The sequence below is a fragment of the Mustela putorius genome, unplaced genomic scaffold, assembly GCF_011764305.1.
Source record: "Mustela putorius furo isolate JIRA1106 unplaced genomic scaffold, ASM1176430v1.1 tig00000193_pilon_pilon_pilon, whole genome shotgun sequence".
Classification (NCBI taxonomy): Eukaryota; Metazoa; Chordata; class Mammalia; order Carnivora; family Mustelidae; genus Mustela; species Mustela putorius.
Window position 1 is genome coordinate 1,252,164 of NW_025421309.1, and position 27,181 is coordinate 1,279,344.

General features: G+C 44.6%; 1 protein-coding gene across 1 annotated transcript in view; it reads left to right on the forward strand.

Annotated features, from left to right (window-relative positions):
• LOC101680071 (SV2 related protein) overlaps window positions 1-26,914 on the forward strand; it is a 73,788-nt gene extending 46,874 nt beyond the window's left edge. Inside the window, exons 7-16 of the mRNA XM_004779097.3 lie at window positions 5,607-5,670; window positions 7,537-7,662; window positions 7,980-8,108; window positions 9,776-9,849; window positions 12,860-12,936; window positions 16,262-16,369; window positions 19,410-19,521; window positions 20,420-20,501; window positions 23,814-23,903; window positions 25,252-26,914. Coding sequence (XP_004779154.1) covers window positions 5,607-5,670; window positions 7,537-7,662; window positions 7,980-8,108; window positions 9,776-9,849; window positions 12,860-12,936; window positions 16,262-16,369; window positions 19,410-19,521; window positions 20,420-20,501; window positions 23,814-23,903; window positions 25,252-25,458 — 1,069 coding nt within the window. The 3' untranslated portion in view covers window positions 25,459-26,914. The remainder of the gene's footprint in view (window positions 1-5,606; window positions 5,671-7,536; window positions 7,663-7,979; window positions 8,109-9,775; window positions 9,850-12,859; window positions 12,937-16,261; window positions 16,370-19,409; window positions 19,522-20,419; window positions 20,502-23,813; window positions 23,904-25,251) is intronic.
• Window positions 26,915-27,181: the final 267 nt, after the last annotated feature.

A 27,181-nucleotide genomic window follows, 5' to 3' on the forward strand; every position in this document is an offset into this window, starting at 1 on the left:
TGCTTTGTAATAAACCATCCTGGCATTTATGGCTTAACAACAATTTATTGAACTCCTGGTTCTGCAGTTGGGTAGTTTGGTTATTCTGGGCTCAGCAGGGCTTGCTTGTGTGTCTCCAGTCAACTGGCAAATTGGATGGGGGCTGGCTGGGCTAGCATGGCCACAGCTGACTCATCTATGCTCCATAAGCCTTTCAAACTCCAGCTGGCTAGCCCAGGCACCTGGTCACCTGGGCAGAGAGTCCAAGTGAGCAAGCAAAAGCCAAGAACATATTGAGACCCAAGCTTGGAACGGGCACGATATCATGTCTGTAACATTCTGTTGAACAAGGACAAGTCGCAAGGCCCAGATTCAAGGGATACGGACATAGACTTTGTATGGAGTGACCTGCAAGGAAGCAAGACACAGGGAGGGAAAATAGTGGGGCATCTGGTGCAAACCACCTACCACGTGGAGAAACCAGATTCAAATCCACACCCATCTAATGCCAAAGCTCTTACATTTGAACAGATGTCATGAAAAGATTCTGAGCTTATGTAGTCAGAAAGTCCTGGTAAATCGGTAATGTCCACTGGGTCCCTGGTACTGATTGGAAGATGATTCTGGGGATGTAAAACTGGAGGTTCTGAGTGGTTTCCATTCCCTTTAATTAAGACAGGAAAGAGGAGTGTGTTTAGGATGCCAAGTAATTACTTTTTCTGTCTATGAAGGAGCATCAAGAGGGAAGAGACTTTAACTCGAGCAAAAAAAATAGAAGTAATTTAATTTTTATCATTATTAGTAATACATTTTTGTTTTAGAAAATATAGAGGGGTGCCTGGGTGGCTCAGTGGGTGAAACCTCTGCCTTCAGCTCAGATCATGATCTGGGTCCTGGGATTGAGCCCCTCATTGGGCTCTCTGCTCAGCAGGGAACCTGCTTCCTCCTCTCTCTGCCTGTCTCTCTGCCTACTTGTGATCTCTCTCTCCGTGTGTCAGATAAATAAATAAAATACTTTTATAAAAAAGAAAGAAAATATAGAAAATGCAGATGAGCATCAAAAAATGATCATTGCCTCTAGTTGCAAAATATACACAAAATACGTGTAAAGAGACATGGTGGCACCAAGGCATTTTGTTTATTGTTCCGGATAGAGTGTACTGAGTATTTCAGCAAAAATGCCCCCTGGCTAAGTGATGAGCTGGAACCCCACCTTAACTGGCACCCTGCCTGTGTGCTAGCCACACTTCAAGACTAAGACTCCAGGTAGCTGCCCACCTGTTCCACCTTGAAACCTCCTCCGAAGATTCTCCTGATTGGCGTCTAGGTAGATCTTGCCGCCCTTGGCACTGCTCTTTCCCCTCCAGACCAAGCAGAAATGCCAAATGGAGATCGCAGGTCACTTTTTTCCAAGCATGTGATCCAGATGGCAAATCTCTAATTGCCAAGTGCTGTAAATGTGATTATCTTCAGAGGGAATTTATTGATGCCAGTATCAACGGCTTCCTGGCATTGCTACTTTCAGTGCTGATTCTTTTATTCTTCAGTGTGATTGTCATAATCACCATACTTTGGATGAAGATCAAACAGCTCGTTTTCATAATGAACTGCTATAAATAATGGCCAAGTGGGGGGCACAACAGCAACAACAAGGAAAGGTTTCTTGTGGCAGAGGTGGCAAAAATAAGAAATTGAAAACAATCTAAGTATTAATCAACCGGGTGGCAGGAGTTTTAAAATAATGCCGCTGGTCTACATATATTAATATGGAAAGATCTCTAAACGGCCTTATTGAAAGCAGATCCTGACACAGAGAGGCTAGTGCAAGTAGTTTAATCTGGGAGATACTGTAGTTCGCATCTCTAGATTGTCCTGGAAATGTCATTTGTTGAGAACTGCTCCTGGGAAGTTTAAATTCCTTGGCATTCCCTGGTCTGCCACAGAGGATGGCAGAGTAACCTTTAATAACCAGAGAATGCATTCAGAGGAGAGTTGCAGGTACTGACAATTGGAAACTGGACAGGCATGCATGCAAGTGGCAAGAATTGGAGCATTTGTATGGGTAGAACATGAACAGTGTGCTGCACCTGTTAGGAAGGAGGAAAGGAAGGGAGGGAGGGACTAGGGAGGAAGGAAAAAAAGAGGGAAAGAAGGGAAGGAGGGAGGGAGGGAGGGAGGAAGAGGGAAGGAAGGAGGAAGGAAAGAGCGGAGGGAGGCAGGAGGGAGAGATGAAAGGAAGGAGAGAAAAGGAAAGGGAAGGGAATAAAAAGGAAAGATCTGCTGCTTAAATTTATTTATTTATATAGAGAAAGGCCTGGAAGTTTGCAAAGCAAACTCCTGGTTGGTATGGCTTTGGGGGAGTGGAATGGAAGTAGGGGCAATGGAGAAGAGGAAGAATTATCAGATACTCTGTATACTTGTGTACTGCTTAATTGTTTTGCCGTGCAAATGTATTCATGTACGACTTCTGTAACTAAAAAAGAAAAAAGAAAAGAAGACTGCATGTTATAGCTTCATTATAAAAAGAAATCCTTGCTGTCTAAGGACAGGCATAAGTTTGTCCTTAGAATATGCTGCTGCATGTTTTTGCATGGCTAGTAGTTTAATTTGGTGGAGGAAAGGTAAACATGCTTCTCATTTTATTATTATTATTATTGATTTTTTAAATACTATAAGCACACCATTTGGAGAATAGCATAACAATGTCAAAGAAGTCCTCCATGGTAATTGCTGTAATCTCTGTAACCACTATTATCTTGATGCCTCTTCTCAGAGCCGAGTTAGTGACATTCCTAATGTTTTTTGTTGAGAGAGCTACTTGTAGGCATATGAACTAGAACAAGTTTTTTTGGGAACAACTATGGTATTATATATATCAAAAGCCTTAAAACTGTGCATGCTCTTTGATATAAATTCTGCTTAACAGGAAACCACATGAAGCAAAAATGTCTTTAGCCTAAAGATGTTTGTTTATTTATAAATAAATATCTATTTATAATATAATAGATAAAAATATCTATTTATAATTGTGAAACTATCCAAATAGGGAAGTGGTTGGTGGTCTACAAAATGTAGACAGATATGGGTTAGAATTTTGGCTCTTCTAATACTAACTTACTAGCTGAAGGTTCCTGGTCAACTAACAATTTATCTGACATAGATCTAGAGATGAAAATGAGAATCAAACACATACACATGCACACACACACAGAGGATTATAAATAAGTATCTACTCCCCTTGATTTGAAATGTTTGAGTGAGGGGAACCTGGGTGGCTCAGTGGGTTAAGTCTCTGCCTTCAGCTCAGGTCATGATCTCAGGGTCCTGGGATCGAGCCCCGCATAGGGCTCTCTGCGCAGTGGGATGCCTGCTTCCCCCTCTCTGCCTGTTTGCCTCTCTGACTACTTGTGATCTCTGTCTGTCAAACAAATAAATCAAATATTTTTTTTAAAAAGAAATATTTGAGTGAGATAATTCATGTAAAACATCTCAAAGAATGTTTGGCACATAGTAGGTCCTCAATAAAAAGTAGCTATTATTAAGAAAAGTATGGTTCATTCATAGGATAGAATATATGTGTGAAAAAAATATGTGTGTAAGAGAATTTTTAATGGCATGGAAATGCTATTTATAAATCAAAAAGTAGGGTTCAAAATTCTTGAGTATGAGCTCAGCTACAGAGAGAGATTGAGAAAGAGAAAGGGGGAAAGATAAAGACAAAACATCCAGATAGGAAGAGAGAATATATTAAAATACTTATCCCATGAATTAAACTAGGTGATATCGACTTTCTGTTCATGTTTTTCTCTAAATAGAATATATCTAAACTACTAAAGTCCTGGCCTTTTCACTGAGGCTCCTAAGAAGTCTTCCTTCTTTGCACAGAGATATCTTTTATCATAACCCTGAGAAGGACTTCTAATGGAGATAGAATGCTTCCTAAATCTCAGTGGTATTACTAAGACCAACTTTTCAAATGTCAGATGTTATGGAGGGAAAGACATCTTTCTGATGAGGCAGCTCCAATTGTTCAAAAGAAATGCTAGGAGAAGGTTGTGGGTATGAGCCATTAGTAGCAGCAGCTAGGAGTCAGGCAAACTGAACTAGTAAAATGATCCCAAGAGATCTAGATAGGTCATCAGCAACATCTGCCTCAAAATGGTCAATGGAAATGAACCTCTCTCTATCCCGTCTCCCTTATGAGGAGCCAGGAGAGTAACATGAAGCCATCTAGTTGCTCAGATGCTTGACTTAGGTGGGAGATGTGGGAAAAAAGAAGCCCTCTTCCTAGAAAATGGGAGGCAGCATGGAGAAGAAGTGTAGAGGTTTCCTTCACTTTCTGGCATGGCCAGTGGCTGAGGAAGTGAAAGATAGGGGAGGGGGCATGAATGTAGTAAATGGAAGAGGCAGCCAGTATAGTTAGGTAGTTAGGGCATTGGTTACATTCAGCAAGCTAATAAATGGATTAGGCAAATAAGAAATATACAGAGAATAATGAGGCCTGGGTGTCTCAATGTTGGAGAAGGGAATTACGATCATGGAAACTGGAGCAGGCTAGAAAGAACCCTAAACTTGGAGTGCCTGGCTGGCTTGGTCAGTGGAGCATGCAACTCTTGATCTCAGGGTTGTATGTTTAAGCCCACATTGAGTATAGAGATTACTTAGAAAGAAAGGGCCCTAACATTCTGGTTGTACTAGAATTGAAAGTATCAGTGTGAACTCAATGTTTTTTTAAATACATATACACAGATAGATAGAGAAACAGACATAGATGTATGGTGTGCATGTGGAGAGAAAGAAAGAAAAGGACAGAACAAGATCGATAGATAGCTAGATCTCTTAGCTGTGTCCTCTGCGAAGGCCTAGAAACAATGGCAGACCAGTAGTAATGAACACACTGAGTGCTCAGATCTTGGTTTCTAAATACCAAATACCGCAAGGAACCAGGACCTCTTAGACAAATGGCTGACTTCATTGTTGGGGCAAGAAAAGTACACCATGAGCCTGGACATACTGGTGTGCCAGAATGTAAAGAACAATGGAGGCATATAGAAAAGAAACAGGGGCTGGATTGAAAGATCTTCCAATGGCCAGACTGGGACAGTCTGAGCATTGAAAGAATAATGGCAGTAGTGGCTTACAAGCCACTGAAGGAAACAGGAATCCACAGCTCCATAATGATTAAATGAATGAATAGGTAGATAGATAGATTGAAAGAGAGACAGACAGAGGTCTGGGATAGGGTCTGGGGATCTAAGCACTCAGCCATTGTCCCAGGAAATTCTGAAGTTAAGTGGTCCACAGACCATCCTCAGAAATTCAGAAAGTGGGGTGCCTGGGTGTCTCAGTTGGTTAAGTGTTAGACTCTTGATTTCAGCTCCAGTCGTGATCTCAAAGTTGTAAGATTGAGCCCCATGTCCAGGCTTCATGCTCAGTGTGGAGTCTGCTTGTCTCTCTCCCCCTATGCACTCACATGTTCTCACTCTCTCTCAAATAAATAAATAAATGAAATCTTAAAAAAAAAAAAAGAAAGAAAGAAAGAAAAGAAAAAGAAAAGGAAGTCAGAAAGCTGTGGCAATCTTCTCAGTCCTGACCTTAATTCCTTTCCTATCTCTCTGCTTTCCCAGGGTGACACTGTATGCTGAGTTCCTTCCCATGAAGGCCAGAGCTAAGTGCATTTTGCTGATTGAGGTAAGGAAGGTGGTCTGGGTTCCCCCAAGAGAGCTCAGTCTCTGGGCAAGAGATCCTCAGTCATCCTGAGCCTCAGGATAAGGAAATGGGATTTTGTCGGGTTTGTTAATTTGAATTTTGTTGTTGTTGTTTTGGGTCTGCGGGGTTTATTTGCTATATGGATAAATTCTTCAACTTACCAAAACAATCCAGTCCCTTAAACTGGTGGCAGGCAGGTGGTATGTCATTCTTGGACTGGACATGGCTTTTATCTGAGAGTTGCAGCCAAACAACAGAGACTAGGGGACCAAAACTCCTGCTTCTTGTCGATAGCATCCCCCTCCGCCCCTATGTGTATCTGGACTCACCTGCGTCTTGTGTGAGTGGTCACCTCTGTAGCTGCCTTAAAAGACCCTTGGTCCACCTAGTCCCTCTCAAGCCCTCTTTCTGCCAGGGTCTGATGACCCATTTTCTAATCATGATCTTGGATTCTCTCGGGGCGAGTATGTAACTGCCCCCATGACACCATGCAGTAGCAGTAGTGTTTACTTGTCCTTTCTGGACACCAATGTCCACAGTGATGACTATGATGCCACTCTCTAGTCACCATGACCATACTGACAATATTCATTACATTAACCCAACAGCCCAATTTACCACTCTGATTGCATCTATCCTTGACCAGTAAGGATGGTAGTCAGCTGGTCCACACTGGTATGGATGAACCAACTGTTTAAATATTGAGACTTTATCTGCGCCAGCAGAGCCTGGCCGCTGATTACCCCTCATCACCTGACACACCCTGTCCTCTCAGAGGACCCCCTAGAACTTCCCATGATCTAGCAACTAGAGTTAACTCCTGGCACAGTCATGGAGTGTGTGTGTGTGTGTGTGTGTGTGTGTGTGTTGGGAGCAGGGTGTGTATGACCAGTGTCTGGTATCTGTTCTGGTTGGTCGGTACTGTATCAATTTGTTAGACATCCTAGCCATCATCCCTGGTTGTAGGCAACAGAAATAGACTGATTAATTTAAGCAAAAGGGGATTTAGGAAGGCTCTTACAGGCTCCCAGAACTGATGGGCAAGTTGAAGGACCAGGTTTGCCAATGGTTGTAGGGTCCCAGCAGGAACCAGCATACTCAAATTAGAGTAATCTGAAGAGGGTTTGGTAAAGGGACTACTTCTAAGTAGCCCCAGGGTGGCAGTTCCGGTTGCCAGGCAAAGGCAGGAAGTAGTTAGCAGTCCAGAGAGAGAGTTATATAACAAGGGCTGTTGGACAGGAGCTGTGCCCTTCTGCTGAGTGATGCAGCAAGCCCATGAGCATGCTGCAGAGAAGGAGCCAGAGTCCCACCTCTCTTACCTTCCTCCCCCCCCTTTCCTGTAGGGCTCCCCACTGGCTGAGCCCAATGGGAAGCCAGAAGACAGAGAACCTATGGAAGCAGTGCACACAAAGAGCAAGGTAGGGAAAGATGGGGAGTGACTGGGAGAGGCACAGAAGATACTCAGCTCTGCAGGGAAGAAGCAATTGTTACAAGGATACTAGGGCCCTAGTGGGCAAGAGAGGTGGATGTCAGTAGATAAAAACCAATGTGTCCATCACCATATTGACCTTACACAAGGTGGTATTGGTCTCCTTAACCGGAGCTACCACACTGTACACTCCAGTGGGTACCACGCCAATATTAGACCGTGTGTATGGCATCCTCGGGAGATGGACAACATAGTGGCCCTGGCCGAACCATATGGACCACAGGAAAAGTGGTGGTCATTCCAACTTTGCAGACCCCAAGGACCTCTTACCCAATTGAGAGTATCGTCTATCATGTCGCTGACATTGCTCATGCGTTGACCATGCTGCTCCCATCACTGATCCCATTTTCCTATCCCAGGTCTTCTGGGCCATCGGGACAGTGTTCGAGGTCATCCTGGCTGTGTTTGTGATGCCCAGCCTGGGCTGGCGCTGGCTACTCATCCTCTCGGCTGTCCCGCTGCTCCTCTTTGCAGTCTTGTGTTTTGTAGGTATCCTTTAAGACATCTCAAACTTTGCCCTCTTGGCCTCCTGCTGTTCACTATATTTTGGTGGGGAGAGGGTGGAGGAGGACACCGTCCCATAAGGAGTATTTTTAAGATTTTTGGGGGGGGGTGGGCTTTGACAGCAACACCAATTAATAATAATTATAACAACAGCAGCAATCATAACTACAAGAACCCATCCCATTCCATTCCTCTGGGTCCAGAGACCCCACCCTTAAAGACTCCACACCTAGATGAGAGTATGTGGCTGGGACCCAGTGTTCTGTGCCACCCTAACCTGTCACTCCTGTCCCCACAGTGGCTGCCAGAGAGCGCAAGGTATGATGTGTTGTCCGGGAATCAGGAAAAGGCCATCGCCACCTTAAAGAGGATAGCAACTGAAAATGGAGCCCCCATGCCACTGGGGAAACTGATCATCTCCAGACAGGTCCGTGCCTGGCCCACTGTCTGTAGCGTGTGTGTTCGTGCGCCTGCATGGGAGTGTGTACATGGGTGGAGTGGGGTAAATCCTGAGACACACCAAAAGAGCAGAAGCAGAAAGCAGACCAATTCTCCAAAAGCCAATTTTCCTGAATTTACTTGGGAATATATCTTTTTACCAAAAACATGTTTCAGGGATCCTTCTTTTTGAATATATGTAGTAAATAGGAATATATTTTTCCTAATATACATTAATATATTTATTTCCTCAATATGTCCTCTTTATAAATATATTAATGAGCCTATTTTAAAATATATTCAACAAAAACAAACATTCTCAAATATATTCAATTACCATTTGAAGAGTGTTATCTTTTCATTCAAGAATATACTAAAAAATAGGGGCGCCTGGGTGGCTCAGTGGATTAAAGCCGCTGCCTTCGGCTCAGGTCATGATCTCAGTGTCCTGGGATCGAGCCCTGCATCGGGCTCTCTGCTCAGCAGGGAGCCTGCTTCCCCCTCTGTCTCTGCCTGCTTCTCTGCCTACTTGTGATTTCTCTCTCTGTCAAATAAAATAAATAAAATCTTTAAAAAAAAAAAAGAATATACTAAAAAATACATTTTTATTCATGAAAGCAATATTCACAGGTAGACTAAACCACCTATAGTCCATAATCTGTTTTTATATGTTTAAATAAGCAAGCATTTCTCAAACTAAGAAAAATATATTTGTTAAATATATCTAAGGAGAATATAATCACAGTCAAAGAATACACTTTAAAAAAAGTATATGCTTTTATTAAAGATTTTATTTATTTATTTGTCAGAGAGAGAGAGAGCAGGGGGAGCAGCAGGCAGAAGGAGAAGCAGGCTCCCCGCTGAGCAGGAAACCCGATGTGGGACTTGATCCCAGAACCCTAGGATTATGACTGGAGTCAAAGGTAGATGCTTAACCAATAAGCCACCCAGGCTCTATGAGGCATCCCCCATAGAGTATACTCTTAAAAAGAATATTGTAGCGTAGCTCAGTCTGTTAAGTGTCTGCCTTCAGCTCAACTCAGTGGGGAGCCTACCTCACCCTCTTCCTCCCTCCCATTGTCCCTCCCCCTGTTCAGGCTCTCTCGCTGTCTCTCAAATAAAGAAATAAAATCTTAAAAAAAATTATAGAGCAAAAATTTGATAAATTAGCAAATTATATGAAATTGGCAAGTGAGACATTCAACTAATCAATCTTTCGGCACATTGGCTTCTGGTGAATTGATTTTCAGCACATGAGTGTTTGCCATCTTAACCTAGAGCTGGCTTAGGCAGGGCATGAAATGGTTAGACACAGCTTGGACAGACTGTGTCTGCTCCCCAGGTCCATGGGACTACCTGAGAGTCCTCAGGGCAGGGAGTCTGCTTCCTGGCTCCAGGATTTCAGGCTGGGGTTGGGGGTTGCAGGATGTCTCCCTCCTTGGGGAACCAAGCCTGCAGACGTTGCTGGGTCCTGGCTAGAGGGCCTCACTGGGCTGGAGGACTTGGTGCTATGGGATTGAGTGCTGGGTTCTTGGATCCTGAGCGTGCAGCCCACCAGCAGCCTCCCTCCCAGCCGTGGGTGTTCACCAGTCCCAGGCCATGGTCAGCGCTGCTGGTGGAGACGAGAGCAAACAGCATGTCCTTGTCTTGAAACAGGAAGACCGAGGCAGAATGAGGGACCTTTTCACGCCCCATTTTAGATGGACAACCTTGTTGCTGTGGTTTATATGGTAAGAGCTGCTTCTTGACCTCTTGACACTTTGATCCCCTTCACCCGGGCCCTGTTTTGGGTTCTGTTTTTATGCAATGCACAGAGAACTCTTTGAACTTAGGCAACATTTACAAAATTCGGTGGTTTGAACATCACTTTCCTGATCTCTGCCTTACCCAGGTATAACCTGTACTACTATTTTCTTAGTCTTTTTCTTTAATTGGACTCACTTCCGACTCAGATAAATGTCTTATTTTTTATTAAGTTATTAATTTTATTTCCAATATACATCACATACAATGTTACGTTAGTTTCAGGTATACAATACAGTGATTCAGCAAGTTTATCCAGTACTCGGTGCTCGTCATGATCAGTGTATCCTTAATCCCCATCACCTGTTTAATCCATCCCCCGACCCAGCTCTCCTCTGGCAACCATCAGTTTGTTCTAATAGTTAACGGCCTGTTTTTTGGTTTGTCCCTTTTTCTTTTCCTTCGTTTTTTTCCTTAAATTCCACATATGAGTGAAATCATACGGTATTTGTCTTTCTCTGACTTCTTTCACTTAGCTCCATCCATGTCATTACAAATGGCAAGATTTCATTCTTTTTATGGAAGAATAATATTCCATTGTATATCTATGTGTGTATATAAATGTGTGTGTGTGTGTGTGTATCACATCTTCTTTTCCATTCATCTGTCAATGGACATGGGCTGCTTCCATAATTTGGCTATTATAAATAATGCTGTAATAAACATAGGGGCACATATATCCTTTTGAATTAGTGTTTTTGTACCCTTTGGGTAAATAGCCAGTAATGCACTTACTGGATCATAGGGTAGTTGTATTTTTAAGTTTTTGAGGACCCTACATACTGTTTTCCAGAGCGGCTGTACCACTCTGCATTCCCACCATTAGTGAACAAGGGTTCAGATAAATGTCTATCAAGAGGCAATTTTATATGTCTGCTTTAAAGGGAAAAAACCTTAACTGCAGGCCATATATTTTTAAGAGATATACAGTAAAATGTAGCTAGATTTATGATCTGCCAAGGGAGGAGACAAGATGGCAGAGAAGTAGGAGGCGCTGTTTCAACCTGTCCCCTAAAGTGAGCTGATTACCTCCCAAAGAACTCTGATCACCCATGAAATCAGCCTGAGATTAGAATTATAGATTGATGATCTGTCAAGGCACTGAGCTGCTGTATTTAATAGAGAGACGCAGAGAGAACGTAGGTGTCAAGGACACATTCATTAGCAAGTAAGTGAGAGGAAACTGTCAAAATACAGTTGACCTTGAACAGTGCAGAAAGGGGGTTAAAGGCACAGACCCTTGAGTAGTCGAAAATCTTTTGACTCCCCCCAAACTGAACTAATAGCCTCCTATTGACCAGAAGCCTTGCTGGCAATATAAACAGTCAACGAACACATATTTTATATGCTGTATGTATTATATATTATATCTTAAAGTAGGCTAGAGAAAAAGAAAATATTATTAAAATCACCTGGAAGAGAAAATGCACTTGCAGTGGTGTACTGTATTTGTTGGAAAAAATCCCTTTATAAGTGGCCTGTGTGGTTCAAAGCCATGCTGTCCCAGGGTTGACTGTGATTGAAAGGAAACGTAAAATGGGATTTTTGTCACAACTGAGATTTAATAGTGCCATATTGCCTTGGGTACCAGCAGCGGCATGGAGCCTGCCATATTTGGGGAACCATTGATTTGGTCAACACAGGCATCCTTAGAACTTTCAGTCCTGATCCTGGTCCGTCTTCCTTAAATAACAGCCATTGGCGATGTGTGGATGTGGGCAGGATGGAAGGGAGGGATTTGTACTGGGTAATCCCCTGAAAATCCACAACTAGTTAAATCTCAGCTATTCTTTGAACCTTCTTCTACCAAATCGTGTACACAGCATGAACAGTGTGCAGAAGGGGCCTGGCTAACACTCTGCATTCTGGTTTAACCTGTGCTCACTTTTTCCCATGCACCTTTGAGTAGAGGGGCTACATAGCAGGGGATTGTCCTGAAAAGTGGTCAGTTGCAGGGAAGTGGAAGGGAAAGCTTTGATAATATATAGAACTGGGCTTTAGCTCTGTCCCTGCATTCCTACGACCTGAACCAGGCATTTATTAAACACCTGCTGTGTGCCCAACACAAGCGTAGAGTCTGTAGGGTTTTTTAAAAAGGGAGTGGGGATGAGAGTTGAGGGTATCTGTCTTTGCAGGCAAGTGATTCAGTTGGGCCAACACTACCCAAATAATGAAGTGGTTAATTGGAGACTAATTTTTGCACACTATAGACATTGCTAAACTTGCTAGCCCATATTGCAATGCAAGGAAATTAATCACTGCTATCTGGTTATGACAGTTCCCACATAACTGTACTACAGGATAAGGATGTTCTGGTCCAAAAAAAAAAAAAAAATGTTCTGGTCCTACACACTTGAGTGTTCTAGTTCCTCGGACAATCAGGAATTAATCAACTGTTTCATTCTGATCTGAAATTTTAGGGAAGTCTGCAGAATCTGCACTTATACAGGCCACACAGCAAGTGTTTAGTAAATGCTTGGTGAGTTGATTCAGCTCTCAGGAGTTCAAGGGAAGAGCTGGAGCCCACTTCTTAATATTATCAAAGCTTTCCCCTCTTCTTCTCTCTTCATGTTGACCAAATTGGCCCAGAAGTCCTGATTGATGTCATTCATGACTGTGTTCTTCCAAATATTGGTACCCCAAAGTTGTTTTCCCTATTGCCAGTTGAATAAACAGCCTTGGGTGTTTTCTGTGATACAATACAGTTCTTAGTCTTTCAAAGGACACAAGATCATGTCCCTTCATCACATTGCTATGCTTTGTACCTGCCACTTTCCTTCTCAAGGGCCCCAAGAAAGCCCCCAAATGTCCACTGTCGCCCATGCCCAAAGACTGGTCCTCACTGCTATAGAAGCAAGTCCCTCCTGAGGGGTTGGGAAGAGGGGACTTGCATGTCTCCCATCATTTCTTGATATCTTCTTGCTTCCTTCCTGGCAGGTTTTCCAATGCATTTTCTTACTACGGATTAGTTCTGCTCACCACTGAGCTCTTTCAGGCAGGAGATGTCTGCAGCAGTGAGTATCAGACCACCCTCCTCCCCTCTACACAGTTAGATACGCATGCCCACCCCAGATTCCACCGCTCCTGAGCTTGGCCATGCACAGATGTCCATGACTTTACCCTGCTGACTCCCGGGAGAAATTCTCTGCCAAATCTGAGCATAGAAGACCTGGACTGTGGTCCCCAAGAAACTCTGTGGAAAACCAAATAATCCTGAAGTGACATTGCAGCAGAGTCATATCTTATGTCACCTAAAGGACACAGTGAAGTACAGCACTGTGTTTGATGGCCATGCCCCTATGCAGTTGTTCTCACGTGCATATGAAGTCTGAGAACCAGGTTGGATCTCAACCCTAGCCACACAACAGGATCACCTGGAGCAGTTTTACTTTTTTATTTTTTAAAGATTTTATTTATTTATTTGAGAGCATAAGCATGCATGTGAGGGAGCACATGAGCAAGGGAGGAGGGGGGCAGAGAGAGAGGAAGAAGCAGACTCCCTGCTGAGCAGGGAACCCCATGCGGGGCTGGATCCCAGAAATCCAGAATCATGACCTGAGCTGAAGGCAGATTCTCTTGTACAGCCAGAGTTGGGAACCGCTGGACAAAAGGAACAAAAACAGAAAGCAAAGTCTCTATGCAGATGTCTGGGCTTTCAAACCATTCTATCTCCAAGAACAGGTTCTTAGCATTGAACCTGGGGTGGAGGATAAAGGGATCAAGTTCCTGCTTATGTTCGGGATTTTCCCAGTTATCTTTTTCATAAGCCTCTGTAATCTAAGTTAATAGTTCGGTTTATTGGTATAAAGATTTAATGAGCTAGTGACTCAGCTGCAGATTTGGGGTTTGGTATTGAGAGAGTATAAATTGCATGCCCCTATCAGGGGACCCACTGAAGCAAAGCAGAGGATCCAGGGGAATGTTACAAAGCAGGGATTGGCAAACTTTTTCTATAAAGGGCCGGATAGTTAATATTTTAGGCTTTGGGAGCTATACCCCTCTGCCGTTGGAGCAGGAAAGTAGCCGTGGATAACAGGTTAGTGAACAAACATTGCTGGTGTTCTGACAAAACCTTTTTTGTGAATACAAATCTGGACGGCATATCATTTCCGTGTCATGAAGCAGTATTCCTCTTTGATTTTTTTTTTAAGTTTTTAAAATTTATTTGACAGAAAGACACAGCGAGAGAGGAAACACAAGCAGACAAGCAGGGAGAGCGGGAGGGGGAGAAGCAGGCTATCTGCTGAGCAGGGAGCCCGAAGCGGGGCTCGATCCCAGGACCCTGAGATCTTGACCTGAGCTGAAGGCAGACACTTAATGACTGAGCCACCCAGGCTCTCCTCCTCTTTGATTGTGAAAAATCATTTTAAAATGTAAAACCCACTCTTAGCATGCAAGCCAGGAAGAAACAGGCAGGAGACCAGATGTCAAATCTGCAGGTGATAGTTTACCAACTCATGTTTAAAACTCTCTCTTATACCTGAGTGAGAAAATGAATGAGCTCGTAGTTGAAAATCAGAGCCTCGGTTCTAGCACCAGTAGTTATGAGACCTTGGACAAGTCATTCATTTGATATTTTCTATATGCTGATCTAGGTGTTGGGCTATATCAGTGAACACAAAGGACACATGTCCCTACCGTGTAAGCTCATGTTTTGGTGGGGAAACAGAAAAAGAGGGAAAGTAACATAATAAGTAAGTAAATAACATAGTGTGTTGGAAGGTGATAGGTGCATCAAAGAAAAAAATTAAGAAAAGGTAAACTCCTGCCTCTCCTTCAAATATGCAATGAACAGATGTCAAAGATTTTATTTTATTTAACTCCTCAATTACTGAATGAACCAGTTAAGAACTGTGAAAAGCCCAAGGATTTATCTCTTTATAAGCTAATGATTTAGCCTTCCATAGCTTCCACAGATGCCTGCAAAAGACACACAACACTCCTGGGTCAGAGACAAAGGACTTTGTTACTCATAATAATAGCAGTGGCTGAAGTATCAGTACTTCCTTACGCCAGCAAGGAGCTCCTGTTCCCAGAGGGTGATGTGAAGAGGGGAGACCACAGCTGCAGAAGCTGAATTATGTTATAAGAGAGCATCTCAGACCTTAGGGCACCTCGCTCTCTTCTACTGGATGGTAAAGGTTTAAAGCAGGTCAAGCCTGTTCTTGCCTTGTGGGGAGACACTATGTCATCGAAGGCTATAAGCAAACCTGCCCCTTGCTCCAAAGGTAGACACTTCCTGTCAAAGTTGTTGGTTGAACCAAGATCCTTGAAAAGATAGTTCAGAACAAAGACCTTTAGTGTCTTTGCTTATAAAACATGCAGAAATGTGAGCAACTCATGGAGAATTGTCTCCTAATGGCTGGAAGAGGTTTCAACTAGTTCAAAGGAGAATACAAAAGAATACATGTATGTAGGCAATCAGAAATCCTGAAAAGCCTTTACAATGAGGGCAAAACTGGTTAGAATGCAATTTTCATTTTGATGGACAAGAATCATTTGCATTAATGTCAATATTCTATAATGTGCATAGCTCACAGATAATGAAAGTTGATACAACTTGTAAGGGTGCACCAGACAAAGCATTTTGCCCATTTCAAAGTCTTTCATGCTATTTCTTAACAAATGTATGGGGAAAAAAGATAGTGAAGCAGGATAAGGGAGGTCAGAAATGTGAGGCAGAATAAGGGGCAGTGATTAAGTTGAATTTTTAAATGGAGTGGTCAGAATGGCTTCCATGAAGTGAGATTTAAAGAAAGACATGAAAAAAAAAAAAAGACATGAACAATGTGAGATTAGTCATAGGGATATATAACGAGCAATCCAGGAAGAGGCAGCAGCCAGTGCAAAGGTCCTGAGGCAGGGGTGTTGAAGGAACAGCAAGAAGACCAGTGTAGCTGGTCAAGGGAGAGAGATGGAGAGAGCAGAGCAAAGGAGAGAGATTGAAGGTGGGATCAAGGAATGGCCAGATAATATAGGTGGGGATCATAGAGGCCTCCCTGGAGTTTGTCTGCCACCTAGAGTCTGTCTGCCACAAAAACACCTGGTATGTGCCAGCTTTGGGCTAAGTACATTCATATGCACAGGCTGAGTTCAGGCTCCCAACTACTTTACCCAGTGGTTTTATTAGCTCCAGGTTTATGAAGAAACTGAGACTCAGAGAGATTAAAGCTGAGCTCTGCTGGTTGGGGTTCAGACCTGAATCTGTCTGACTCCAGAGCCTGGGATCTTTCCATGGTATCCCGTGGAAACATACCCAGGGAAGGAGGTGCAGGAGCAGGAGGGTATGATTCAAGGTTCTATACATGGCTCTTCTTTCTCCCATCTCCCACCTCCCAGTCTCCAGCCAGAAGAAGGCAGTGGAAGCAAAATGCAGCCTGGCCTGTGAGTACCTGAGTGAGGAGGATTACATGGACCTGCTGTGGACGACCCTCTCTGAGTTCCCAGGTGAGGAACCTGTGCAAGGTGGGGCCGGGGCAGCCAAGCCTGTGAACGCGGCAGCTGGTCCTGTGGTGGTTCCAGCTGGTGCTGTCTGGAAGCAAATCCCCTTTCCAGGGGAGCTGGAGATTGTTTTTTTTCAACACTTAGCTACAAGTTGACAAGAACTCTGAAGGCTCCTCTTCTTGAAGGCTAGCAAATTAAGCCGTCCATTGTCACATTCATTGGCAGAAGACACAAGACTCCTGGGTCAGAAACAAAGGCTACTATGCATGGCACAGCAAGCAACAGGAATAGTATATTAGTGTCAGCTCCCCTTGCTCCCAAATCTCACAGGGATGATGACAAAGGGTCCAGGTGGATGCTGCACATGCAATGAAGTAGTGGGTACAGCTATTGGGCTCTAACTCTTGTCCTACGACAAGAACTAGCTCACCCAAATGCATGCAAATGCTGATAATGGATGATGGTCGCTCCCTGAGGAATTACCTGAGTATTCCCTTCCAGGTATCTGATTGATCTACTACTCCCTATATTTTTGACCCTGTATTCCAGTTTTCCTTGCCTTCCCAACATATTTCTCAATCCCCTTTTCACTTTGCTTCCCTGAGGCATCCCAGGCTTGGGGAAATCAAATCTTCTGTAGTGGGTTCCCAGAAATCTGCCCAGCTTTTGTCCAGAGAGAGGCATCATCTTTATTATATTGGACAGTAAACAGACCTGCCCTTTGCTCTGGAAGGAGACAGTATCTCTCTCTTCCAAGGTTGTTGACTATCCAAATGAAAGGACAGCCTGGAACAAAGGCTTCCTGGAACAAATTGCTTCTGCATGCAAGAAATACAAGAGACCCATGGAGAATTGTCCCCCATCAGCACTCACACTGGAAGGATCAGTGGGGCATAAAAAAATCCAAAGTTGCACATAGAGTGAAGGTGATCTATCTTTTCCCTTTAAGAAACCGAGTAATTATTACAACAAGGGTAGTATTTAGTATTTATTGAGTGCTTACTCAACAAATGAGTGTATATTTGGTTCTATTCTCTATACAATGAGTATGTTTGGTTCTATGCTCAGTGTTTTATAGATATATCTCATTTCGTCCTGTGAAGTACATGATTATCCCCCATTTTACAACTGAAAAAACTAAGGCATAGAAAGGGGTAGCAAAAACTATTCCTAAACTTTCAGGTGCCAGTCTCTGTATCTTTGTGCCTGAGGGCTAAATCAAGAGGAATGGAAAGCCTCGGAATCTAAAAGCACCCCAGGGAGTTGAGAGTGCCAAGGAGTTAAAACCTGGGAGCTGCCTTTGAATAATAAATGCAGGAGTTAGTGGTGTACAAATACCCCAGCTTCCTCACTCCTTAGGCAGGAGAATGCTAAGACACATTTTCCACACTGGGTCCCAGAACTCCCAGTGGAATCTGAGAGTAACTGCCCACAGTGGTAACTGTCTTGACAGGCTCTCTTGCCTTCCCTTCCCTATCTTGCTCTCCTACCCTCCCACTGGTGCTTCTTTGGGTTACCTCTCAAGTAAACACTTGTACTTGGACCCTTGTCCACGGTCTGCTTCTGGAAGACTTGTCCACGGTCTGCTTCTGGGAGAGCTCAGCTAAAACACTCAGTGTCCTTCACCTGGCAGAGCTAAGAGTTGGGATCCCACCCCAGAGCCCAGAGTCTTCATTCCTGTATGATCCTGTCTATCTTTTTCTTAAAACCCTTCCCCTATATGGCTCAGTGGGTAAGACTAGGGACATGGAATTAGACACCACGTTGCCAACAACCATTTCCATGACTTTGGGCACTCACCATGATTTTCCAACAATTTTCATGATGTTGTCTTTCTGAAACTCAGATATTCTTTTTTATTACATTTATGATTTGTTGTGTCTGTTCCCTGACACATTCCGAGGCTCCTAGAATAGTTCCTTTTTAATTTATTAAAAAGTTTAATTTAATTTAAAAATTAGTTCCACTTAATTTTTTGACTGAAGAAGTGTGGGAAATTAACAGCATTTATTTTAGGGGGTTGCTTTTGATGATTAAGCAAGATAATAGATGCAAAAGTGTTGAGCCCAGAGTTAATTATTATTAATAAAAACCACCATACTATACTGCCTCTACTGAAGTAGGGAGTCTTATTTTATTGAGCCCCATTTTACCAGTGAAGTAACTAAGGCTCTGAAAAGGCAAGGGACAAACCCAAGACCACAGGAGAAGTCAGAGACAGGTCTGATTCCCATCCCTGGTGTCCCGTGCCTGGATCCAATGAACCCTACATCCCTTGACGCCTATTTCATTATCTGTTGCTATGCAACAAATTATCCCATATTTTAGTGGCTTCAAATAACATATTTATTACTCACAGTTTCTGTGGATCAGGAAGCTGGGCATAGCCTACCTGGGTCCTCTGCTTTGGCGTAACCGACAAGATGACAATGGCGGTGTTGGCCCAACATTCGTAGTCACATCTAGAAGTTCAGCGGGAGCAGGGTCTGTTTCCACGCTCACTCACGTGCTTGCTGGCAAGATTCAATGCCTCCAAGGGCTGTTGGCCTGAGGACCTCAGTTCCTCACTGGCTGTTGGCCAGAGGCCACTTATAGGCCACTGCCTAAGAAGAGTCAGGGGGACAGAGAATGCTAGGAAAACAGAAGCCACATTCTTTTATAACTTCATCTCAGAAGTGACCTCTAGTGTTTTTCTGTATTCTAGTCTTTAGAAGAGACTCCCTAGGTCCAGCCTGCTCTCAGGGGCAGGGAATTCTTTTAGGATTTTATTTATTTATTTTACAGAGAGAGATCACAAGTAGGCAGAGAGGCAGGCAGAGAGAAGGGGGGAAGCAGGCTCCCTGCTAAGCAGAGAGCCTGATTGCAGGGCTTGATCCCAGGACCCTGAGATCATGACCTGAGCCGAAGGCAGAGGCTTCACCAACACTGAACCAGCCAGGCGCTCCAGGGGCAGGGAATTCTATGGGGTGTGAATACCAGGAGGTAGGGGGTGCTGGGCGCCATATTGGAAGCTGCCTGCTATAGTGTCCCTGCTCTCTCCCAGGTGTCCTTGTGACTCTGTGGATCATCGATCGCCTGGGCCGCAAGAAGACCATGGCCCTGTGCTTTGTCATCTTCTCCCTCTGCAGCCTCCTGCTGTTCATCTGTGTTGGAAGGTGGGTCAAGAGACCGGCTCTCTCCGACCAGCAGGCTCACGTCTCAGGTCATAGTCAGTGGCTCTTTGGGCCTGTAAGCTGTGGGCTGCACTCCTGTCAGTGATCTGAGAGATCACCCCCTGCCCCAGCCCCTCACTGGGACTGAGACTCTTGACCACAAGATCAGACTCAATTTGGGGCCTCTGAAGGGGGTAGGGCTGGGAGGTTTTGCTCCAACACCGTCACATTTAGACTTTTGACATTGTCTCCCAGTGAGATCATGGGTACAACTATTTATGTATGGTTTAAAAGCATTCCTTTGTTTAAGGGAAATACTTCAAGGTCCTGTTGTATAATCCCTTTTCTGGCATTTCTTTATTTTTCCATCTATCAAGGACTTCAAAATATGGAAGGGGCTTGTGTCTCTCTTGACCTCAGAGAGGCCCCAGACCAAAGCTGATGAGGACTGTGCGGAAGGTCTGGAGAGGAAGCTTAGACCCTGACATGTTGATGTTCTTAGGCATTTTGGGGAACCACGGAACAGGGGGTCGGGGACCAGGATTATCCTAAAAATACTGCATAGAAGTTTACTGTCCCTGGCTCAGCTGGCTCCTGACTCTGTCAGGTCCCGTCTAGGTTTTCAATGATTTGTATCACTTCTCTCTGACCTTGCAACCAACCTGGGCACCACAGATGTTTGCAGCTCTTAGCCCGGAACTTCAGAGAACAATAAACTTATAAAGGCAGACTTTCGAGAAGGCACCAGGATTGTGTGTCTGTGTGGATGTGTTGGGTGGGGCTGGGCTGTACCAATTTCTAGGTTATAAATTCTGCCTGGGCAGATAGGACTTTGCTGAAACAAGCTGACAGGGAAAGAAAAAAAAAAGTGCTCATCTTCTTTTTTTATTTCTCTCCCTAGAAACATGCTCACTCTGTTACTCTTCATTGCAAGAGCGTTTATTTCTGGAGGCTTCCAGGCAGCCTATGTTTACACACCTGAGGTAAGAGGGGTGCCTGGGAACAGCTGGGAAGGGGAAGGAGTGAGCTCTGCCTCCAGAAACACCCAGCCTGGGCTCCTCAGAATGGGATTTGTCCAGGAGTCTGTCTGAGTAGTGACTGTGAAGCTCTTCATTCCTGCAGGCTATCTTCCAATTGTTTTGTTTTTTGTTTTTTTCTTTCTTTTTTTTTTTTTTTTTGCTTCTTATAAAAGCTGATGTCCAATGTAAAAGTTCCAAATGGTATCGAACTGCATAAAACCAAAAATTAAAGGGCCCCATGGTCCCCCTTCCTAGACACCACCTTTCTGAATAGTTCAGTGTTTTCTAGGCACATACTGATTTATGTTAGTGCAGGTACCGAACTGGGGAAATGAACAACTATTTCTTAATAAAGAAACTAATTACAATGGTGTGGGACAAGACTTAGGGAAACAAAAAAACAATAAAGCAGTGCCCCAGAGCTTGCAATGGGGGTGGAGGTGGCTGGGGACACAGCTGTCACCCGAGGCCAGTGGGATGAGGAGAGGGGAGTGTTCCAGAGTTCCAGGAGAGAGATGTAGAGAGAAGTTGTGGTCCTTAGTTGAGGGACACATGTGGCCTGAGGCAACCTGGAAGGGAAGGAGCAGGAGAATAAATACCCAGACCTCTCTCTCTTCTACCTCCTTCCCATCTCCCACTGGGGCTCCCATCTTCCCAACCAGAAGCCAGAGGGCCAGGAGCCCTTAACGATCCACATAGGCCAGGCCCAGGGCAGGGAATGAGGTAGGGAATTTGGAGGAGAAGATTGAAGACAGTGCGCACAAGACACGTGGATCTACTTTGTTGTTTCCAACCCTTGCTCTACTATGCTGTGAAGTAAACAGTATATACTATATATGGTATATCCTACATATAATATACTAATGTATACTACATACTATACAGTACACTATATAGTATATACATATATATTATATGCTATCCCTTTACTCCTATACAGTATATAAGTGTATATTATATACTCTTTTATTATGCTATATTTTATATATACTATGTTTATATACTTCACTATATATATGTATATATGTCACACATAGTATATACCCGTGGTATATACTATGGGTATATACTTTATATATATTATATATATATATACTTCACTAAACAGTATATATACTTTATATTGTATACTATATTATACTATATGGTACATATATGCATATATATTTTACATTTTACCATACTATATAGTATAGTGTGGGCAAATCATAATTTTATAATAATTCTCATACTAACAGATATTTGGATTTTTTTACAACTTTTCACTATCACAAACAATACCAAGGTGAACAGCTTTATATAGTCATGTGCATGTGTGTGCTTCCCTTAGAATAAATGTCAAGGTGGAGTTGCTGAGTTTAAAGCCTATAAACATTAAGTGGAATTGAAAGCTCACCCCCTAAAATGTGGCACGAATTTACACTTCACACAGCAGAGCCTGAGAAGTTCTAATTTCCCACAGTCAGGGATTATGGGTTAATTTTTTTATACCTATTATATTTTATTTCACCTTATTTTAGAGAGGAGCAAAAGAAGGAGGAGAATATTATGTAACAGATGCTGTGCCAGGGGAAGGAGGGTGTCTAGATTATCCCTCATCCCCACAACACTCCAGAACCCTCACTCTGAGTCATCATCCTGAACCCTGCTCCCTCCACCCCACCTCAGGCCTATCACCAATCCTGCCTCCTCCAAGGAGGCCTCCCAGATCTCCCCCTCCCCTGACTTGCTTTTGCTGGTCAGTGCCTGTGTCCCTCATTTAATCCAACGTCTATCAATCTGTATTATCCATCACGGAATATAATTGCAGCAGTGAAAGAAAATGAGGTAAACGTCTATATACTGCTGTCCATAGGACTTTAAGACATAATGCTGAATGGATAAAGCAAGTTGGACTGTGAGTATGATATGACACCATTTATATTTTGAAAATAATGCTATATTTTGTATACACATATGTTTAATGCATCTGGATGGATACCATCCAAACTTCATAATAGTCGGGACCCCTGAAGAATATAGGAAAACCTGGACAGGTTCTGGGTCAAAGGGAGTTCAGGTGTCTTAATTTCTGATAAGGAGAATTTATTTCTATATTGCTGTATCATTGGGTGAATTAAAATATCATATGGTATGCACTCAAAAGTATTTGTTGAGTGAATAAATAAATGAATGAATGTCAATGTATCTACAGTCATAGAAAAATCTAGAAGGATATACAGGGAAATGTGACAATGGTTACTTCTGAGTGTTGGGATCCTGCATGAGCTTTGCTTTTCCCTGTATATTCATTCTTCCTGAGCTTCCAACACTGAGGACTGTACTTGTTAGAGGTGTGCTAGCTGCTGTAACAAAAGATACCCCAAGTGCAATGTACTGACACAACAGAAGTTTCTCACTAATGAAACAGGCCAATATGGGTGTGCTTTCACTTCCACAGTATGATTCAGGGACCCAAGCTCTTTGCATCTTGCCAATTCCTCATCCAGTAATTGTTAATCAAGGGTGATTTTGCCCCTCCCCCAGGGGACATTTACAATGCCTGTGGGTATTTTGGGTTGTCACAACTCGGGAGAGCAGTGCAGAAGGTGCTACAGGCATCTAGTGGGTAGAGGTCAGGGGTGTGTCAAACATCCTGCAATGTATAGGATAGCCCCCACCATGAAGAAGGACCCATCCCCAAATGTCCCTAGCACTAAGGTTGAGAAATCTTACCACAGGGCCTCGGAGGCCTTGAGTCCTCCTTCAAGCCAGCAGACTGGGAAAAGGAGTGGAGAAGACGTGCCTACTTTTTAGTTCCCTTGACCTGGAAGATGTGCAGTGACATCTCACTTTGCCCAAGGGAGAGCTAGGCACGGGGGCCCCTCGGTGACAAACTGAGACACCATGTAAACATTTCTACCTCTGTCTTTATGAAATGCAGCTCACAACCCTTCAGAGTGAATGAACGAAAAGAGGCAGGTGGGGTAGGGTCTGGATTCTGAATGTGCGCCAGTTCCTGGTGGAGCTTTGGGGGAAATTCCCAGGGCAGGAAGGACCCCCTCACTGGGTTCCCATCCACAGCTTGGTCTCTTGCCTTCTTTCTCAGTTGAACTTCCTATCCCCCTTGAGATGAGACTCCCCACCTGGTCTCCCACCCCTTGAAGTGGTTACCAACACCTGTGTGGTTCACGCTAACTTCAGGCCTGCCCACGGGGGGCAGTCCCATCACTCCTGAGCTAGAGAGGAGGGAGGATCCTACATTTTCTCAACAGCACATGGATGCCTGTGTTTCAGGTCTATCCCACGGCGACTCGAGCGCTGGGCCTGGGCACCTGCAGCGGCATGGCAAGAGTGGGTGCTCTCATTACTCCTTTCATTGCTCAGGTGGGTGTCACCCTCAAATACCAGGGGGTGAGGCATGACAAAAGCCAAAGCATGGTAAGCAGCTCCACTACGCTGAGCCTTCTGCAGAGCCCACAGTGGTGTGCACCACCTTCTCTTACCTAACAACCATCCTATGAAAGGAGTCATATCGCTTGCAAATGAGAAAATAGGCTCAAAAAGGTAAAGAGACTCGTCCAAGGTCAAACAGCAGAGAAGGAAGCAGAGAAGCTGGGACTTAGATCCGAGACCCCAGAAGACCCTGGGGGTGCCATAGGATTTGGCCAAAAACTAATTGGATTAGAACAAGTAAGATGAAAACAAACTATTGAAAACAACATGATTTGGTGGGAAACATGTCTCAGGCCCTGGTTTCTGAGTTGCATGATCGTGTGTATTTGCAGAATTTTGTAGCCCCTGGTAGGTCTTGGAACATTTCTCCCTACTTCCAGGGATCTTATTTTGAAGTCATTTTGCTTTTTTGATAGCCAATTCATTTTTTTTTCCTGTCTTTATCATTTTTTTTTTTACCAAGGTAAAAGTCACAGAATGTAAAATTAACCATGTTAAAGTGAACAATCCAGTGGCATTTAGCACATTTCATAGTCTAGTTTCGAAACATTCCCATCAAATAAAACTCCATGTCCGTGAGGTAGCCACTCCCCGTGTCTCCTCTCCCACAGCTCACCAATGTGAGTTTTTTTAAAAAAATAAGCTCTACACCCAACGTGAGGCTCGAACTCACAACCCTGAGATCCAGAGTCCCGTGCCATACTGACCAAGCCAGATGGGCGCCCCCTGTGCATTCCGTTTGCATGAATTTACCTGTTCTGGATATTTCACATAAACAGAATTCCACCACAAGTTTTAGCCAAGTGTCTCTGTTTTGGGCCACTGTGTGTGGCCATTGTGAGACACTATTACCCGCAGCAGAGGGCCGGCCACATGCCTGTATCGTGCCAAGTCCTCTCGGGTATCCTCTCCTCAGGAGGTAGATACTGCCCTACCCATTTTGCAGGTGAGAAAATGGGGTTTGGCTCTGCTGTTAAGCTAGAAAGTAAACAGAGGTACTGCTCTGAGAGAGTGTAGTTGAAGGAATATAGACCCTTGAGCCTGATGGGGTGTGAGCTCAAACCCCAGGCCCATCCTTCATGTCTGTGTGAGTGGAGTATTCTGCTTGGCCCTCTCTGAGGCTCAGTTTTTCTGTCTGAAAAATGGGGACAATTCCCTTGCTCTTAGTCGTGGGGACTGATCTGAATGGGGTAATCCCACAGAGGGCTTATAAGATGGCCTGGCATTATCCATACTTCCTGAATATCCCCTCTCATGGGCCCATGTCTCCCTCCCCCAGGTCATGCTGGAATCTTCCGTGTACCTGACCCTGGCGGTATACAGCAGCTGCTGCCTCCTGGCCGCCCTGGCCTCCTGCTTCTTGCCCATCGAGACCAAAGGCCGCGGACTACAGGAGTCCAGCCACCGGGAGTGGGGCCAGGAGATGGTCGGCCGAGGGACGCATGGCACAGGCGTCACCAGGTCGAACTCTGGCTCTCAGGAGTAGTGACTGATGCAGGGCTGAGTTGGTCTTTGAGGCCATAGAGCGCAGGGAGCTTGTGGAGCCCAGCTGGGGCGCTGACCCTCACAGCCCACGTCAAGAACTCACCCCAAAGGACAACCTGGACCTACAGGGTTTTGTGTCTTGACTCCGTTTGCTCATATTCACTGAGATCCCCCTGGGGCTGGGGAGGCATTTGCTCCGGGGGGTTCTCTGGAGGTGTGGGGGGAGGTTTGTTAATAACCTGTGGACCTGCATGGGGAAAACTGCCACATTAGGAGTGGCCGGTTTCACCGGTCGCCAACCAGATGCCGCCCAGAGTCAGCCAGTCAAACCCTTGGTGAACAACCCCACACACATCTCTGTAGATACAGTCCAGGCCCAGGGCCTGGTAGAGACCCACCTCGAGGGACTCAACACCTGCCAACGGGATCTGTTCAGGAGGTTTCTTCTCCATCCCCAGCCCCGGAGTCTTCTTCTTTGAAATTGCAGGTGACCCGGCTGTGGCCTGAACAGCTTCTTCCTGGGTCTGAGAGATGCTGTCTCCAAAGAGGTCCCTTGGTCTGCCTCCCCAGGGCCTGATTAGCGGAGACTCTGACATATGGACATGTGTTTGAACTTGAGCCACGTGTCCCCTCCTGGTCCCCTCTGGAGTTGCTCTCTCTGGATCCAGCAGATCTACAGGTCTGTGGGGATGGCTGGGCTTCTACCAGATGACCACCTCAGAGAGCTGTCGTCCTCCCCCTCCCCCAGGAATTGGGGACTGAGGCCAGAGGAGGTGAGGATAAAGTCCAAAGCCAAAGCCGGGGCCTCCCGTTTGGAAACAACAAAGGCCAATGCCAGGGGCTTCTTTTCTGACCCCCTCGTTGGTCAGGCTGGTTGGTGACTCTTGGAGAAAGAAAATAGTTAACTCAGGTTTCAGTGCTGTGGATGTTGGGGGTGGGTAACTGGCTACTCGGGCAGAGAAATGGAAAAAATTCTATACCAACCACCCCCTCCCAGCAAGGTCAGGGAACCAGGAATCCTTGCCCGCCCCTTGGTTTCTTGTTTCCCCCTGCTGTCAAGGGCCGGCTTGGTCTTTGCATAGAGGCAGCTCCCGGGGGTCCAGCAATAGTTCTCTGCCATCAGTGGGGAGGACCGGGAGGGCCCACATGTGTGACATGTGTACATTTGCAAAGGAAAAGAGGGCAGTTAGTTGGTTTTGGGGTTGGCCTCGGGAGGAAGGGCTGATGCCATTGTCTCAGCAGACAATATGCACCTCCAGGATCTGGTTTCCATGAGCCCTTTCCCCATCCTGAAGGCAGGGAACCTAGAACAGGAGGGTGGAAGCTGCTGGATCCCATCAAAGGCCAGAGAAGACTGACCTTCTGCGTGGAGACGCCTGCTTGAAGTCAACATTTTGAGGAAGCCAAATGTGTACGTTCATCTCTTATTAAAACATGTTGGTGATGGACATTGTAAAGTTTGAAGTTTGTCTGTGTGTCACGATGTCTTAGTGATGGTTCAAATTGCCAACTTTATCTATTCAAGGTAATCTCAATGCCTTAATATGATACTCTTTCCAATAAGCTGGGCAAGTCACACCATTGGCTGTCAATTTTGTGACCTTGAGCCTGTCGGAGATACTTTCTTCCAATGGCATGGGTGGATAACTCTTCCAGGTTCAGGTCCTGGGTCAATGGCAAACAATCCCACATTCCCAAAATATAGACTATAGTCCCCTCAGCCC